The following is a 16,440-nucleotide window of genomic DNA, read 5'->3' as shown; positions in this document are numbered from 1 at the left end:
GTCTTACGCGTTGCATAACAAGTTCTGCAGTTTTATTAATTAAGCATACAGTCTGACCCTACAGCCAACCTAACGGTCGGCTTGGCCTAATCTTATATGTTGAAATGGCAACAAAAGACGTTCTAGAGTTACTCAAAAAAGCTGCTCTTTTGGACTTTGGAATTCAAGGACTAGGCTTTTTAGCAGCTACAGCATTTAAAACAGAAAAGTTTTACGACCTGTTAGGTTCGGGAACAGTTCTTCTGTTAGGATATAAAACATTGCAATGGGGAAACGCCAGGTTTCCTAGACAGCGGATACAAACTGGTTGCACAGCATTGTGGGCTGCGAGGTAAACCAAATTATTATAAATTATAACATTTCATACAGATGCTGTCTGTCCTTTCAAACATGTCGCGGAGTGCTTCGATGGCCTCCGATGTGGCAGATAGTTCTTACGTTAATATTACCCGAACTGTTGCAGTAATGAGTTAATTATTTACTCAAGAGCGTCATATGGCTTGTTTATCTGTCGTTCATGTCGGCTTATTTTTTTCATATTTGCTTAGTTATTTTGGAATTTTTACTTGGGCAGAATTTTCATATAGAGTATCGTTGCGCTTTGACCAGTCATATACAACTGTTTGCATAAATATTTGCTTGACAACTCGTTTTTGTAGTGCTCGTTTTTACAATGCAGCTTTGCACCTTGAATGAAAGCAAAACTCGAGTTTTAATATGCTAGGTTGAATAAATTAGTTTGTCAGCTCCTCTCTAGTTTTCTGACCTGGTGACTCTTGCAGCAAATTCATAGCAGCGTTATTATTGTTGCACGTAGTTTTAGTTGAGATAATAACTCCTAACAATTTAAAAATATTTGATCACTAATGAATCGATCACGATAATAAGATGAAGTCTTTGTCGGCCCCTGCAACAAACTCTCCATGCTCTAAAAGCATATAATAATATTGACTACATATCATGATGGATTTTCTAATTTATGCCGATGAATCAGTGTCGCATTTTGCTTGAATAAATAAGGAAAGATAAAGTTCTAAATATATGTATTCTGTAGTTGGAGGTGTAGCCAAGTGTATAGGAAGGTTTTTCTCCAACAAATATTTTTGTGCAGTTAGTTTACATTTAGTCTCATATGCTTGTACGCATATATTAGTTTATTTATTGCATTAATTTCAGACTAGGCCTGTATTTGTTCACACGAATCTTGAAGGATGGGAAAGACAGACGGTTTGACAAGATCAAGCATGATCCAAAGAAGTTTTTGGTTGCATGGACACTTCAAGGTACATCTTGGTCCTTCAATTTCCCTGATCAATAAGTCTCAAAACACAATTCAACCTTGGTTTACAAACATCTTAAATTCCCAAAAATAGTTCAAAACCTTTTTGCTTCAAAAGTCAAAATGCGCCAGAGATGTGCCAAGGAACCTCCATGGCGTGGCTCACTGCCAACTAACGTTCTCTTTCTAACTTTTCTCTCATTACCCTGAGTATCCAACTGTTGTATGCAGGTGTCTGGTATGCAAAATACTGACTTTCTTTTGCGTAATGTATTAGTGTATTATTTTCATTTTTATTAACCTGCGGAAGAGGAGCCAGGCTAAAGATTTGGCTATACATTTCTCTTCCCTAACCTTCCCTAACTATTATTAGAGTAATTATGAGAAGTTCAGTGCATTTCAAATATTACACACTTATTTAATACACAGTTCATGGTGTAAAATAATGTAAAATAATTTATTTGTTTTAGAATGGATTAAATTTGTTTATATTATTTGCAATGGGAAAAGCCGTTTTGCTATTTGAATAAGTCACTTTTTGATTAGCTTTTTGACTGACTTTTTGACCAAAATTCTGGAATGAATTTTTGTCGAAAACCGAGTTCAGACCGAATATGCAACTCGCTGCGATGAAGCTCAGAATGTCTCACTAGTTTCAATTTTCTAGAAGCACCTCAATGTGAAAAAAAAATTTTTTTCAATTGTTAAATTTAAGAATTATCAACACTAGCACCATGGCAGTCCGATATGCCATGAAAGATCCGCAGGAGTGCTGATAAAGTACAGAGAATAACTATATGCACAATTATCCCAAACAGCTTGAAGGTGAATGATCAGTGCAAGTATGTAGTTGGTATTCTCAAATATTTAAGCTGATCTAGTTAGTTTTTGTATAATTACTTGATACTAGTGCATTTAGTTTAGCTATAAAATACATTCATTTTGTTACATATATATACATTATGTTGTCATGGATACAGTTTGTTACCAAACTAACAAAATTGCTTAGACTACTAATTATTTTAGAGGCTTTTATTAAACAAAGTTAAAACAATTAAACTGAAACGTATTTCTCTTTTTGTGGTCCAAAACGGATATACTTCTGTTATTTAATGTTTTCTTTGTTGTTACATGTGCGTAATTAATTGTAATATATTAATGTTTAAAAAAACAGCAAGTTATGCTAGCCTTTTATTAATTTCAAACATCATAACAAGTAATTTTTGCTTGTTTATATTTAGGAATTCTTGCCTATCTATATACATGTATATATTTCTGAGCGTTAGTGTGTTGGCGTGTAGGTGCGTCCAGCTATAGATATAGCTATAGGGCATGCTGATTATATTACCATGCGGCCATGTATTCCGATGCCCCTGTTTAGAATTATTTTTCATAAGATTCAATTACTATATCTGGGGTCAAGACCAATTCTTCTCACGCAGACAATTATATTTTCTCCGTGGGAAGAGACTTGAAATTATCTATCCGTTCAGTCAGACAAAGACAGTATGATATCTCATTTGTACATTTGTACCGGTATCGAGAGGTACCAGTATCGTCGTGTTTAACGTTTTCATGGATAGCTTCTGGTTTAACAGTAACCTTTTTTATACACACACCTCTATGCAAGAATTGGTATTATTAATTCTACATATTCAGAATTTTTGTTTTGTTTTCTCAGCTCGTATTAATTGTATTATTACCACGTCATCTTTTATTGTAATCATAGCAAAACCGACTTAATTTAGCTATTACTTGCTAATTATTTCACGTTTACATCTAAACCTTTCTATTGTCATTTTTTTTAATTTTTTCGACCTGCATGAAACATTTTCTTCATGATATGAAGTTTAAAAATTGTTTGACCATGTTTGAAAACCTTTACAGTTGTTTTTTTTCTCTTAATTTATTTCAATTACACAAAACACTTTTCTCAGATATGTAGTTTAGAATTTAGAATGGCAATTGTTGTTATATGTTAAATACAAATAAATTTTCTGGTTGAAGACTTTTTTATTACTCCCGGGGCAACACCGGGCTGTTCAGCTAGCTGGTCTATATAAGTGTGCAGCTCGATCTGAGCTGGTCGGAACACAGAAACTCAGTTTTCAACGAGGTCTTCAGCCCAAAATGCAACATTTAAAGATCCCCCTTCGTGAATGAGGGCCAGTAGCAAACATATTTTATACTTTTACTTATATCTCTTTGACCTCCGTGGATTTACGCTTAGCATATTGACACTAGATGTTCCCAGATCTTGCCTAACCTTTTTGATCATTTAGAAATAGAAGTTTATAGAAATACCCTTTTGGGTCTTTCTTTTCAAAAGGTGAGGTCACTGGTTTTCTGCATGAAAATCACCCGGTTCCATTTGCCAAAGCATCTTTTAGATTAGGGATTTTGTGTTGTTAGAGCATGTGTCTTCTACTGTTACAACACTGCTCGTGTACTGTCAGATCACTTTCCTTCTATTGTTAAAGCAGTGATCATGTACCGCTAGAGCACCTGACTCCTACTGTTAGAGCATTGATCTTGTACCGTAAGAGCACCTGTTTTCTACTGTTACATCAATGATCTTGAACAGTCAGAGAACTTTTCTTCTACTGTTTGAGCAGTGGTCTTGTACCATTAGAACACCTGTTTTCTGCTGAAACAGCAGCGATATTGTACTATTAGAGCACCTGTCTTTTACTGCTAGAGCAGTGGTCTTGTACTGTCAGAGCACCTGTCTTCTATGGCTAAAGCACCTGTCTTCTATCGTGAGAGCAGTGGTCTTGTACCATCAGAGCACCTGTTTTCTACTGTCATTGCACCTTTCATCTACTGTTGAAGCACCTGTCCTCTATCGTTAGAGCAGTGGTCTTGAACCATCAGGGTACTTTTGATAAGTACCAACAATTTATCTGTCAATCTGAGGACAACTGAGTTTGCTTTTCGATGAAAGGAATATAGTTCTGTTATTACTCTTATTTTTCAATGGTCAACAAGCAATACAGCGGTCACAGATCACTGGCGTAAACAAGTAAACAGTATAGGTATATGCAAGTTGAAAATTTAAACTAGCAGTATGCCGTGTGATGTCCGGGTTTTCATATTCAATCAGCTAACCCGCAGGTGGGTATTTATGATGCTGGTTTCAGGAACCAGAGGGTGTATTGCACCAAGTACTTTCTCAAGCGATCTGCTGAAAGGCATGGAAGTTTGGATGAAATCCTCTAAAAAAATACGGAAGCCCACAGTGTTTACGCAGACAGACACTGTAACATATCCTTCGTTTTTTCGTGACGTCATTTTATCGTTGTTGACCATCTTTATAGACAATTTTATTGTTAAAAACGCGAAGCTTTTGCAGTGAATTTTTGAAAACGATGCTTTGGTTTGCAGTTTTTTATCAAGGTATCAAAACAACACCTAAAAGAACTATTAACTAAAAAAAAACGATCGTTTTCTACAAATATGGCGGTTTTTTCGTGAACGAGCGCAAGTGCAAACGACTTGATGGCGTCAAAAAAAGGGTGGATTGGGATTTGTCAATGTAGATTGATCTTTTAAAAGTAAGTTTGGTCCTCAGGTTTGTTGTTTAAATACTTTGAATGTTCAGTTTATTGACAGAAACTTTATTAGCTGTGTTCATCTTGACAGTTGTGAACAAAGAGAAGGCATTATGAAAAGGCTATTGTAACAAAAAAGCAGAAAGCTTTCAGAAAGCACAACGAGATAGCTTTTAAAACCATGAAACTGCTATTATTACAATACTCCCACTCAGTTACATGGTTGCACCAACAGCCAGTTCGTGACACAAAAAAAAAACACAATGATCGCAATCAACGAAAAAGCAAAAATATAACAGTCTTGTGTTCAGCGGTCAGGTGAGTCTGGGTGGGGCAAGCATTGAACTTGGCTAAAGCTCCCACTGCTTCAGCAATATCTGAACAAGTGTTTAGCCTTGAAAAACCACTTAGAGCCAATCGCTTTGTGTTCGGGCGGAAGATCAACTAGTTCCCATGTACCATTGTTGATCAGTGATTGATACTCATCATTGCTGGCTTTGATCCAGGCATCACAATTTGTGCTAGCATGTGCTAGCCTGTGCTTGCGACAAACTAAGGGGCTCCACAATGTTGATTGCTGAGTGAGCAGAGTGACCAAGGTTTGTGAAATCATCAATACCAAACCGAACAATGGGTTGAGTGGAACGTGGTGATCGCCTATGTGTAACCATCGGTGTTGGAGGAGCCTTTTCATTTTCTGATAGGTCAATATTCACCGCTTCAGAGTTGTCTACACTTGGCTTTGACGACTGATTTGGTAAACCGAGCTTGGTCTCATCAAAAGTGACATCACGTCTTACCTCTATTTTTCTAGTGATCGGATCGTAGAGTCTGTAGGCTTTAGACCTAAGGCTGTACCCCACAAACACCATTGATTCTGCTTTCTCATCGAGTTTACGTCTCAGCTGACCGGGTATGTGAGCGTAGGCTAAACATCCAAAAATTTTCACGTGTCCAAGATCAGGTTTTCTGTTGTTCCATTTTTCATAAGGAGTTGTATTCCATTCAAGTGCTCGTGTGGGGAGGCGATTACGAATGTATACCGTGGTCGATATTGCCTCTGCCCAGAATGACTTTGGAAGGTGAGATTCAGAAATTAGCGAGCGAGCGGCCTCACAAACAGTACGATTAAATCTCTCAGCACAGCCGTTTTGTTGTGGAGAATAGCGAGTGGTGACTTGGTGATGTATACCTTGGGCTGAAAGGTAACTCTCAAACTCATTAGATGTATATTCTCCACCACCATCGCTTCTAAGTGTACCTATAGTCTGACCAGTTTGATTTGTCACTAATGATTCGTAAGTTCTAAACGCCTGGAACACGCTAGATTTGTCACGTAAAAATATATCTGCACATGCCTACTAAAATCATCAATAAAGGAAATAAAATACTTGCTACCACCTAAAGATTCATTCTGCATAGGGCCACACACATCCGTATGTACCAATTCAAGAACCCTACTTGATTTAATGCCACGGTCAGTTGGAAAAGGACGTCGAGACATTTTACCTTTCACGCAAGCTTCACAGACACCTATTTCGCCGATAACGTTACAACCATTTCCACACCAATGATTCATGTTTTTGAGGCTGCTTACGTTTACATGAGCGAGACGTTGATGCCACAGTAGGGAGGAGGTTGCGGCAGCATTAGCAGTATGAATAGCAAACTCGACATCAAGATAATATAGCCTGTTTACTACAGATACTGATGCTATCAACATCTTTCTTTGATTCTTAATACAGCATCTCGAATGTCCAAACTGTACTATATATCCTTTTTGTGTAGCCGCTTTTACAGAAAACAGATTTCTGTGTAGGTCAGGTATGTGTAGTACATTGTAAAGTGTAGCACGTCTAGTTTTATTTCCATGAATTTTTATTTGCAGCTGAACAATACCTTTTCCGACTACTTGAACTTGAGACCCATCGGCAACAACAACGTACTCAGGTGAATCTAGCTTAAAATAATCACAAAATACAGCTTTGTTTTTCGCCATGTGATTGGTAGCACCGCTGTCGATCAGCCATTTTTGAGAGTCAACATCTGTCTCCAATACAGTAAATGCCGATTCATCATCTTTGCTATTATCATCGTATGTAGATATTTTGGCCTGGTGTGGATTTGAGTTACTGTTGTAATATCCATAACCTCGTTCTCGGCCGCGACGCGATTCACGGCTCTGATTATAGTTGTTTTTAGGGCAACCGTTTTGATAATGTTATAAAGACCCACAGATATAGCAGCCTTTGGATTGTTGCTGACTGTGTTTAAAGCGGTTACTTGCTGACAGTAGAGCAGTGTCAGAGTTCGCTTTAGACCTGACACCACCAGAATCGCTGGCTGGAGTCTGCTCTTTGTTCCCTTTTTTGTTCTTCATTAAGCAGTGTTTGTGTGGCGAACTGTAAAGTTATATCGTCACCGCGAGCCTCGAGTGCAGTCACTACTGTTGAATAGCTTTCCGGGAGGCTTCCAAGTAGAGTCACCACCTGGTCTTCCTCGCTAATATTAGCCTTAATAGCTGCAAGTTTATCAGTGATAGCTTTCATGTGACGTAGGTGGTCTTCAATTGATGAACCTTCGCTCATAACAGTCCTAAAGTACCGTTTCTTGAGAAATAATTTATTCGCCAGTGTATCACGTTCAAAGTGAGCTCTGAGCTTGTTCCACGCAACTCCTGGGTCCTCACATTCACTGATGAGATAAATAAGACTATCACTCACAGAAAGCACCATGTGGGAAAAAGCTTTGCTTGACTTCTTTTTGTACTCGGCTTTAGCGGCAGCGTTAGCATCATCCTCCAGAGTAATGGTTCCATCCACATATCCAAATAAGTCCTTAGCTATGAGTAGGTGTTTGAGTTTGAACTTCCATGTGGCATAGTTATCAGTGTTCAGCTTATCTATAGTCCAGCCTTTCTCATCCATAGTTCTTTGATAATATTTAATGGGTTGACTGGGCCCATAACCTGTTGTTTAAATACTTTGAATGTTCAGTTTATTGACAGAAACTTTATTAGCTGTGTTCATCTTGACAGTTGTGAACAAAGAGAAGGCATTATGAAAAGGCTATTGTAACAAAAAAGCAGAAAGCTTTCAGAAAGCACAACGAGATAGCTTTTAAAACCATGAAACTGCTATTATTACAATAAGGTTGTGGGTACAGCTTCTTTCACATCGGATACCATTTTCACTCAGTACTGCCGTTCTGTTGGCATCCTCCATGCAGTACTCACAGTGCATGTAACAGATGTGCCTTAACATGTACTGTGAGTACTGTAACAATAGTATGTAGATTATTGTTGAGGCGCATTAAAACTGTCACAAGATATCTTGCTGCAAAAATTGAATCCTCAAATTGCTCCTTCTAAGCTGGCTTTTGATTGTGTCAAAATCTAATCAGACAAATACCGAATTTTTTTCCGAAGAACAGCAACTATTTCACTTTTGTTTTATAATTCTTAATTAGGCCAAACAAAGTTTATGGTTGTAAACTTTCTTCCCTGTTTGCGTTATCTAAGCTATCTCGTAGTTTGATTTTGTCAGGCGTAGACCTTTTTATGGACGAATATTTTGCTGGTCACAAGCCTTTAGCATATCCATAGATTGGGATGCTCAAAGGCTTATCTATGCAGTCAGCCCTTGTTTGTTCGAAGAAATATGGACTGAGCCATGTCCGAACATTAAAATAGTCCAGATATTAAGAATTGAATACTGTACTGTACATTAAACAGCTTAGATTGTCTCGATAGTTTAAGAGAACTCACATTATCGTTATTAATAAAAAGTGATTTTTAAAATGTCAAAAATTGTGTTGATTATGTTGGATTATCAGAAAAAGTAAGAGTGAAGTATTGATGTCAAAGCCTTTTATTATTGTTACAGTAGCAGTGGTTTTAAATGTACCTACTTTCACGCAATCACAAAATTCTGAACGTGTAATTAACGAGACGACTAAAATGTTGGCCAATATGGGGCTTGAACCCATAATATTTAGCTTATCAGACTGACGCTCTAACCAACTGAGCTATTCAGCTACTTTAAAAACCTGCCAAATACTTCTTGGCTACATTACGTAAAATATGTATATACAGCATACATGAGAAAGTAAAATATGGTTATATTTCCAATAGGGTACAGTATAATATTAATAGTAGTAATTTGCTCAGGCATTTGCTCAGGCACGTGCATCGCTCATCTCGCCCATCGCGGGGGCTACCTGTTGGTCAGTGTAGTCATTCTTCGGACTGACACGATCACATCAGACAATTGTCTGGTGGAAAGGAAAGTCCTGAGAATCGGAAGTCAACTGTGCTAGTCTTTGCATAATTGCCTCAGCTTTTTGTCTTCTTTTAATATTGACTGACGATAATAATACAGATAAAGAATAACAATGATGGTTACAAGTTCTAGAAAATGTTTTTTTTAATTAAAATTATATCAATACAAAATACAGGCAAACGAAAGGTCTGAAGGTACTTTTAAACTGATGAATCTTAACCTTGTTGGTTGTACTGAGCCTTCACCAGCTTCATATGCGTTTCACCAAACCCTTTTTCATTGAAAAATAAAATATGATTTTTTAAAATTTAATACTTAGGTACATATATGTTTTACTGGTGCACAAAATGAACTGTACATTAACATCTGCTTTCAAAAAGAAAAACCAATGCAAAGCATAAACTCACAACAAATTACATATATTTTCATAAAGACATGACCTTGCAAATACGTGCTACTTCTGCTGTTGCATTTAAAAGATGTTCATCGAGCCCCTGAGACTGACTCAATTAAGGTCTGAGGTTAAGAACCAGAGATTTAGACTATTTAAACTGTCTCATAATTCATTATAAACAATCGGTAGCAGATTTAGTTTAATCGGCTAACTCGAAGCCTAAACTTCAATTTAGTAGAACTGGATGGATTCCTGAGAATTGTCACAGTAGTAGCTCGGGCAACACATAACTTCCTGTTCATAAATGCAGTTTTTATAATATACAATTTGAAAACGCATAATCATTCACTAAAATGTGGTTTGTGTCAGAAATCTTACTAGACGCACACTGACTTAGAGCATTTGTTTGTTTTTGAGCAGGTGTTTGGGTGTTTAGCAACTTACTGCCAACTATCATACAGAATGCCAAGCGTAGTGATGTTCCTATTGGCATCAAGGAGTATTTGGGCTGGGCTGTCTGGCTGGTTGGTTGGCTGATACAGATTGTGGCTGATCAGCAGAAGTCTTCCTTTCGAGCCCAACCAGAGAATGCTGTGAGTAGCATCTACCATTATTACATGAGTACTTTAGGGCTAACAAATCACTGGGAAAGTCGCTGATGATGAAAATCATTTGTTGGAAGTAAGCTGTGTGAAGGACATAGATCTACTACTAACATGAAATTATTTTATTAAAATTGAAAACGTTTTAGCTTGTTTTCCATTGCATTAGTTTCCTTATTTGTAATACAGTCAAATCTCAACATACTAAGTTAATGCCTTCTAGGACTGAGCTCGTATGTCAATTTTTCATATCTCGAAACGCTATTTCATATAGATAATAGATAAATACAAGTTAATCCGTTACCATACAATGAAAGATCGCTTAAAAAAGGAAAATATGATGTTACGATGGAAAACGTGTCTTTAATTGTTGTAATTCTCTACATACGCTCACAAAATAACGAATATCTATTCAGTGGCTATGATCTACATTAAAATGGAAGATTGCTTTGTACGGTACTGTATGTAGTTCTTACTTTCTTACTTTCAAGACAAATGTAGTGGCTAACGGGGGTGTGAGAGTGACATCATGGCAACATCATGACAACAAAAGTATAGCGTTCAGTACACTACACTTTTGTGACGCCGTAAAACATGAAGTTTAAACTTAACTCAAATGAATATAGCTTACTAAAGATGCACTTGAAGCTCAATTTTACTCTTTTACTAAACTTGACTCTAAATTTGTCTTTATTTTAGTTTTCTATCATCTTTTTCAGGCTTGGCGCTTTTTGCCTCACTTTCACAATAACTTTTAGCTAGCCTTCTTAAAATTTTTTTAACTGATTCATCGAGAAAGACTGCTCACGAAAGTGGCCTGTCACATACTTGGCCATTTTGTGGCCATCAAGAACCAGCTCGTATGCTCCTATTTCAAAGTTTTATCATATCTGAAGGCAAAAATTTGGTTGAAATTTCTCTCGATTTTCTAGTATGTTTCGGCACTCATATGTCGAGGTATGACTGTATCCTTTTCAAAAATTAGAAATGTAGACTTTTATTCGCGATTTGCAAATCTATTTGGTTTCTAATACTGGTATTGTGTCAACTTTAGTCACAGTATGCTTATCTGTTGAGAATTGTAAACTCAACATTATTTTAGTTATTGTATCATGGGAGTTTCATAGCACCAATTTTTATTGTTAATGCTTTTTATGCAGGGGAAGTTTATAACATCTGGGCTGTGGGCTCTATCCAGGCACCCAAATTACTTCGGTGAAATTCTCATGTGGGCAGGTCTATATGTGTCAGCATTCAACAGCCTTAAGGGATGGGAGCATTTGTCAGTTGTCTCCCCATTGTTCTCTGCTTTCATCCTAACTAAGGTAAGTGCTCTTATTATTTCTGGTAATTTTAGCAACACTTGCAATGTAATTAAGGCCATTGGTTGACTTATTGGAATAATGTAGTATTATTATTTAGATAAAACGTAAAAAACGGGAACTATTTGTAGACACTGATTAGAAGCATGAATACTTGGCAGTATTTGTAGTGGTCACAGCTAGATGTAATCTCAGGAAATTATTGTGGCTCAACAGCAAATTTTGGGATGTTTGAATTTGTAGAACTAGTTATAAGTTTAACAAGTTATAACAAGCGGTTGAAGGTTGTCAGTAGCTGGGCTACTTATAAGAAGAAATCACAGAGCTCCTATCAATTAAAGTATTTTGGTTGTCAGTTACTTGTCTGCTCATGTTCACTGATTTTAGTAGCCATGTATTTGTCTCCCCGTGCTCACTGAGTTTGGTGGTCAAGTCTTTGTCTTCACATATTGACTGATTTTGTTGGTCAGGTATTTGTCTTCCCATGTTCACAGATTTTGGTGGTCAGGTAATTGTCTTCTCAAGTTCACAGATTTTGATGGTCAAGTCTTGTCTTCTTATGTTCAATGATTTTGAGGGTCAGGTGTTGTTTTCTCATGTTCACTGATTTTGGTGGTCGAGTATTGTCTTCTCATGTTCACTGATTTTGGTGGTCGTGTATTGTCTTCTCATGTTCACTGATTTAGCTTTTAAAACTCTGACAATCAATAAATATCATCAACAGACATTCCTTGAATATATCTGTGTAAAAACATAGGCTCTTTGAAGGGTAACTTTGACTTTAGGTCGTTGTTTAGCCTGAATGAACACATCATGTAAAAGTGATATATGAAATCAACAATATGCAAAGATTTGCTTTTCATAATAGCACAGCTATGTATTTGGAAACTTTTGATTTTAATTGGCATTTGAAGTATTCTCTCACAGAAATCTGATTATGATATGAAGACTTGTTATAGTATTGCAGTCAAGTCCTGGCTTGTGATCATCCCCTACATGCTAGTTTTTCAACATAGGATAGACCGATAGAGAGTTTTAGCGCATATTCGTCTCTACATAAAAATTTACTTTCACATAGGGTCTATAAAATGTCTCGAAATATTACAACTTTATAGGTGGATGTACAAAAGATGGTAGAATTATAATTAAACTATGAAAAATGAACGTACACAACATTTTTTTAGATTTTATCAGAAACTATCGTATTTTTCTATCATTTGTGATTGTTTTTGATGTTTACGTGATCTGACTGCCAGAATGTTTCAAGATTAAAATCGATAAAACTTAATCACTGTTAAAACCCTAGAAGGAAAATACATCTAAAATTATGTCACTAGTTGTTATCATTGCCATAGTTGACATCAGCTATTGTGTTCAAATTGAAGCGGTACAAGTATCCATTCTGTCGCTCTCTTTGCAATTATAGATGTCATAATCAAAGTTTTGCTCGATCTGACCTTTTTAATTGCGATGAAGTTGTGTTGAGTTTAATCGTAAAACATCCTGGCACTCGAATTACCTCAAACATCAAAAACAATCGCAAATGATTTGAAAATTATCGATATTCTCTAATAAAATCTACAGAGATTTTTTGCAAGTTCGCTTTTAAAATGATAAAAACTGTAAATTAGGTCACGCTTCATTTAGTGTAAGTTCTAGTAAGTTACACCTTGTATCGCTATTGCTTTGTTTTAACGCTATCTGTATTAGTATTTACCATTGTCTGTCTGTTTGTCCACTTTTTCTGCCAAACAGCAATCTTTGCTCTCAGTTATTCTGCCTGGTTTGAAGGTAGACGAATAGCTCAGTTGGCTAGAGCGTCAGTCCAATAAGCTGAATGTCATGTGTTTGAGCCCCATATTGGTCAACATTGTAGTCGTCTCATTAGTTGCATGTGAAAGTTATCACATTTGAAACCCCTGCTATTGTAACAATAATAAAAGGCTTTGGCATCAATACTGCACTTTACTTTTTCTGTCAGTTCAACCTTATCAGCATTATTCAATTTCCAATAATTTAAAAGTCAGTTTTTGTTTAAAAAGAATATATGAGTTAAACTAATTTTAAATTAATCCGATTTTAGATGGAAGGAATTAAAATGAAAACTAATATATATATATATATACATACATAAAATTTATTAAGAGCTGAAAACTTTTAAAACTGTTTACTACTTAAAGTTTCATGGTTGTTACCATTCATCAGGTAAAACTAAAATGATCTGAAGCTCATATGACTTTATGCAAAAACACATCGAGTAGCTTAAAGATAAAAGCCAGCTATATATAATACAACAATTTAATTGGTTCATGTCACAGCATTGCAAATCAAGTGCTTATGTGAATGCCTGCATTTGACATAAGCTCGTTTCGTGAGTTTAAACTTGCAAGCTCAGGTTTGTATAGATTGAAGTACTTCTCCCAAATGCACAAATTACAGCGTTTACTGGTCTTATTGTAACTACTCGTGCTCTTCAATATTCTCCACTTGATGTCGTACTGGATGGACCGATCTTTAAAGGTTGACTTCCAACAAAATTTACATTACAGTTATTTGATATCAAAAGATTCACCATGTCTTACTCTGTTGTTTTGTAGGTGCAAAATATGTGGAAAGGTGATTAAAAGCTCAAAAACGAACAGAAAATCGCAGCCACTTTGAGACCGCCGTAGTTTGGATTCTCTTTCCAAAACAGCTCAAATTTGACATATTTGTGAGAGATGGTTTCTGTTTCGTGCAACCTTATTCGTCGGAATATTTTCACAAATATACTTCACGCATTCAATAAAACCATGTCTATTGTTCTTATGCGTCTGTTTTATCGTCATCGTAATGCTGTCACTTTCAGCAGTGATATCCTATAACTTACCGTAAAAATTCGTTCAACTTTTTAGCCTTAGCTTGAAGGAGTACATATCATTTTCTGATAATCATGACGAGCCTGTTGGTCACATGTGATAATCGAAAAGTGCTACAGAAATTATTTGCGAAGTATTGGGTCACATGATCAGATTACAACTTGCCGATTAGACCAAAACAAAACTATAAAGTAGCGAGCATCTATATTTGATACGGGGGTTTTCGGTAATACCCGAAGTGTTTGCCATAAACTAGTGCTACGATAAGTTTTATATTGAGCTTTTTATTGGTCTTTCAATTCACGTGAGAACATCATGTGACAAGACGATAACCAAATTTCATGACTACGTCATCGAAATAAACAGATTCCAATCTACGGCGGCTTTTCGTTTTTGAGCTTTTAAGATCTTTTAATCACATTTCCACTTATTTAGCACCTACAACACAACCGAGTAAGACATGGTGAATCTTTTGATACCAAATAACTGTAATGTGAATTTTATTGCAAGTCAACCTTTAAGCTGCCATATATAACTACTTAGCTCTGTTGATGTTCGTTTTGATGGATTGTTGAAGCTGCTACGATCGTTGTACAACCATCATAGCAGCTTCAAAAAAAAATATATATATATATTTACAAATTGATACATTTGGCTATCTAATGGTTCAATACATATTTTATTTTCTATCGATTCTTCCTTGTACAGCAACCGCCATCTCAAGCTTTCTGGGGTATCAGAATTTTCACATATTTAAATACATCTACCTGTTATGCAGCGACAACATAAGTACTGATAATGTGCAGACAACTCTCGGATTTATAAAGAGTGGTATAGAAAAAGTTGTGAACTTCACCAAGTTAAATAATAATTAAATTAAAAAATTGAAATTAAAAATTTATCAAATGAACACTTCGCTAATGTCCAATTATTGGGTTAGCTAAATGTAGCATGTGCAATGTGTTTAGTTCCAAGTTGCCTCCATTAAATTTTGTGTATTTAAAAAATGAGTTTTCAGAATGTTGCATTTTTATTGTAGGTTAGTGGAATTCCTATGCTAGAACGTTCCGGAATGAAGCGTTGGGGAAAAGATCCTAATTATTTGAAGTACATTGCAGAGACACCGGCATTGATCCCTTCGCTGTTAAAACTTTTTAAGTGAGGATAACATGAACAGACATTAGTTCTTGCTTTTGACCATATATGGTTATTCTCGCTGCGTAGCATTGCAATTATTGTTTATTTTATGTAGGGCTTTAACGATTTGTAATTATTCCATTTTCTAATGCAGAAGCTAAGAGATTTCTTGCAAACACATCTGTTAATGCATACAGTGTAAATGCAAACTTCCGATCAACCAAACTCCTATTGAATAGCTAGTCTTATAGGTTTTATGGCAGCTGAGGAGGCATGTGACAGCAGTGGCAGGTTCTCACCAGAGTAGCATATGTACTTAGTAAAGTGAAAAATATAGCTCATCCTAAAACTTAGTGGAAATAAATGCACAAAACTAGCCTTTAGCCCAGTCTACAGTGTATTGGCTAGAATATTCCTTGTTTGTGTTTACTCCTCGGTGTGCTTCAGCGCAACACGTAAAGTGTATTATATCAGTTATCGTGTTCCAAAGACAAATCAAAATATCCTGTATTTCTCCTAAAACTGCAGAATATTAAATTAGAGCATGAACACGTCGTGTATCGCCAATCATATATATAGTGTAAATTAAATCATGTATAGGTGTTTAAACCACTAGTCTGTCGTGACAAACTGTTGTTTTTGCAGAGTAGACCCCGTCAAGCGGGGCGAGCAAAACAACAGCTTGTCACAAGACGCATTGCACCTGATGCATCAGCTGCACTGAGAAGGAGTTGTTCTCTTCCGTCTATGCGGTTTGGCTGTGATGTTATGTCAGTCGCTCCATTAGTAACCATAACAGATTTCGTACAAAAATTTATGTAGAAAAAAATAAGATATAAACTTTTAACCAGAGACCAGTCTCTGCGGTAAACTTTAGTAGAACTTAAGAATAAAATTAAGTTTAAAATAAAATCAATAAGAACAAATAAAACTGACTGATACAAAAATAGAAATAAAACTGACTGAGCACACAAATAACAACATGTTTAGTTGCTGTTGTTGCCTAAATTCTTAAGT

At 36.2% G+C, this 16,440-nt stretch overlaps 1 protein-coding gene across 1 annotated transcript in view; it reads left to right on the top strand.

The window, feature by feature from the left end:
- Positions 1–15,648, top strand: part of LOC137401129 (kelch domain-containing protein 3-like) — a 54,748-nt gene extending 39,100 nt beyond the window's left edge. Inside the window, exons 11-14 of the mRNA XM_068087495.1 lie at positions 1,177–1,283; positions 9,925–10,097; positions 11,267–11,431; positions 15,326–15,648. Of these exons, the coding sequence (XP_067943596.1) occupies positions 1,177–1,283; positions 9,925–10,097; positions 11,267–11,431; positions 15,326–15,448 (568 nt within the window). The 3' untranslated portion in view covers positions 15,449–15,648. The remainder of the gene's footprint in view (positions 1–1,176; positions 1,284–9,924; positions 10,098–11,266; positions 11,432–15,325) is intronic.
- Positions 15,649–16,440: the final 792 nt, after the last annotated feature.

Source organism: Watersipora subatra, chromosome 7 (genome assembly GCF_963576615.1).
Source record: "Watersipora subatra chromosome 7, tzWatSuba1.1, whole genome shotgun sequence".
In the NCBI taxonomy this organism is placed as follows: Eukaryota; Metazoa; Bryozoa; class Gymnolaemata; order Cheilostomatida; family Watersiporidae; genus Watersipora; species Watersipora subatra.
The sequence above is the reverse complement of the archived record's forward strand: the minus strand, read 5'-3'. Positions and strand labels throughout refer to the sequence as shown.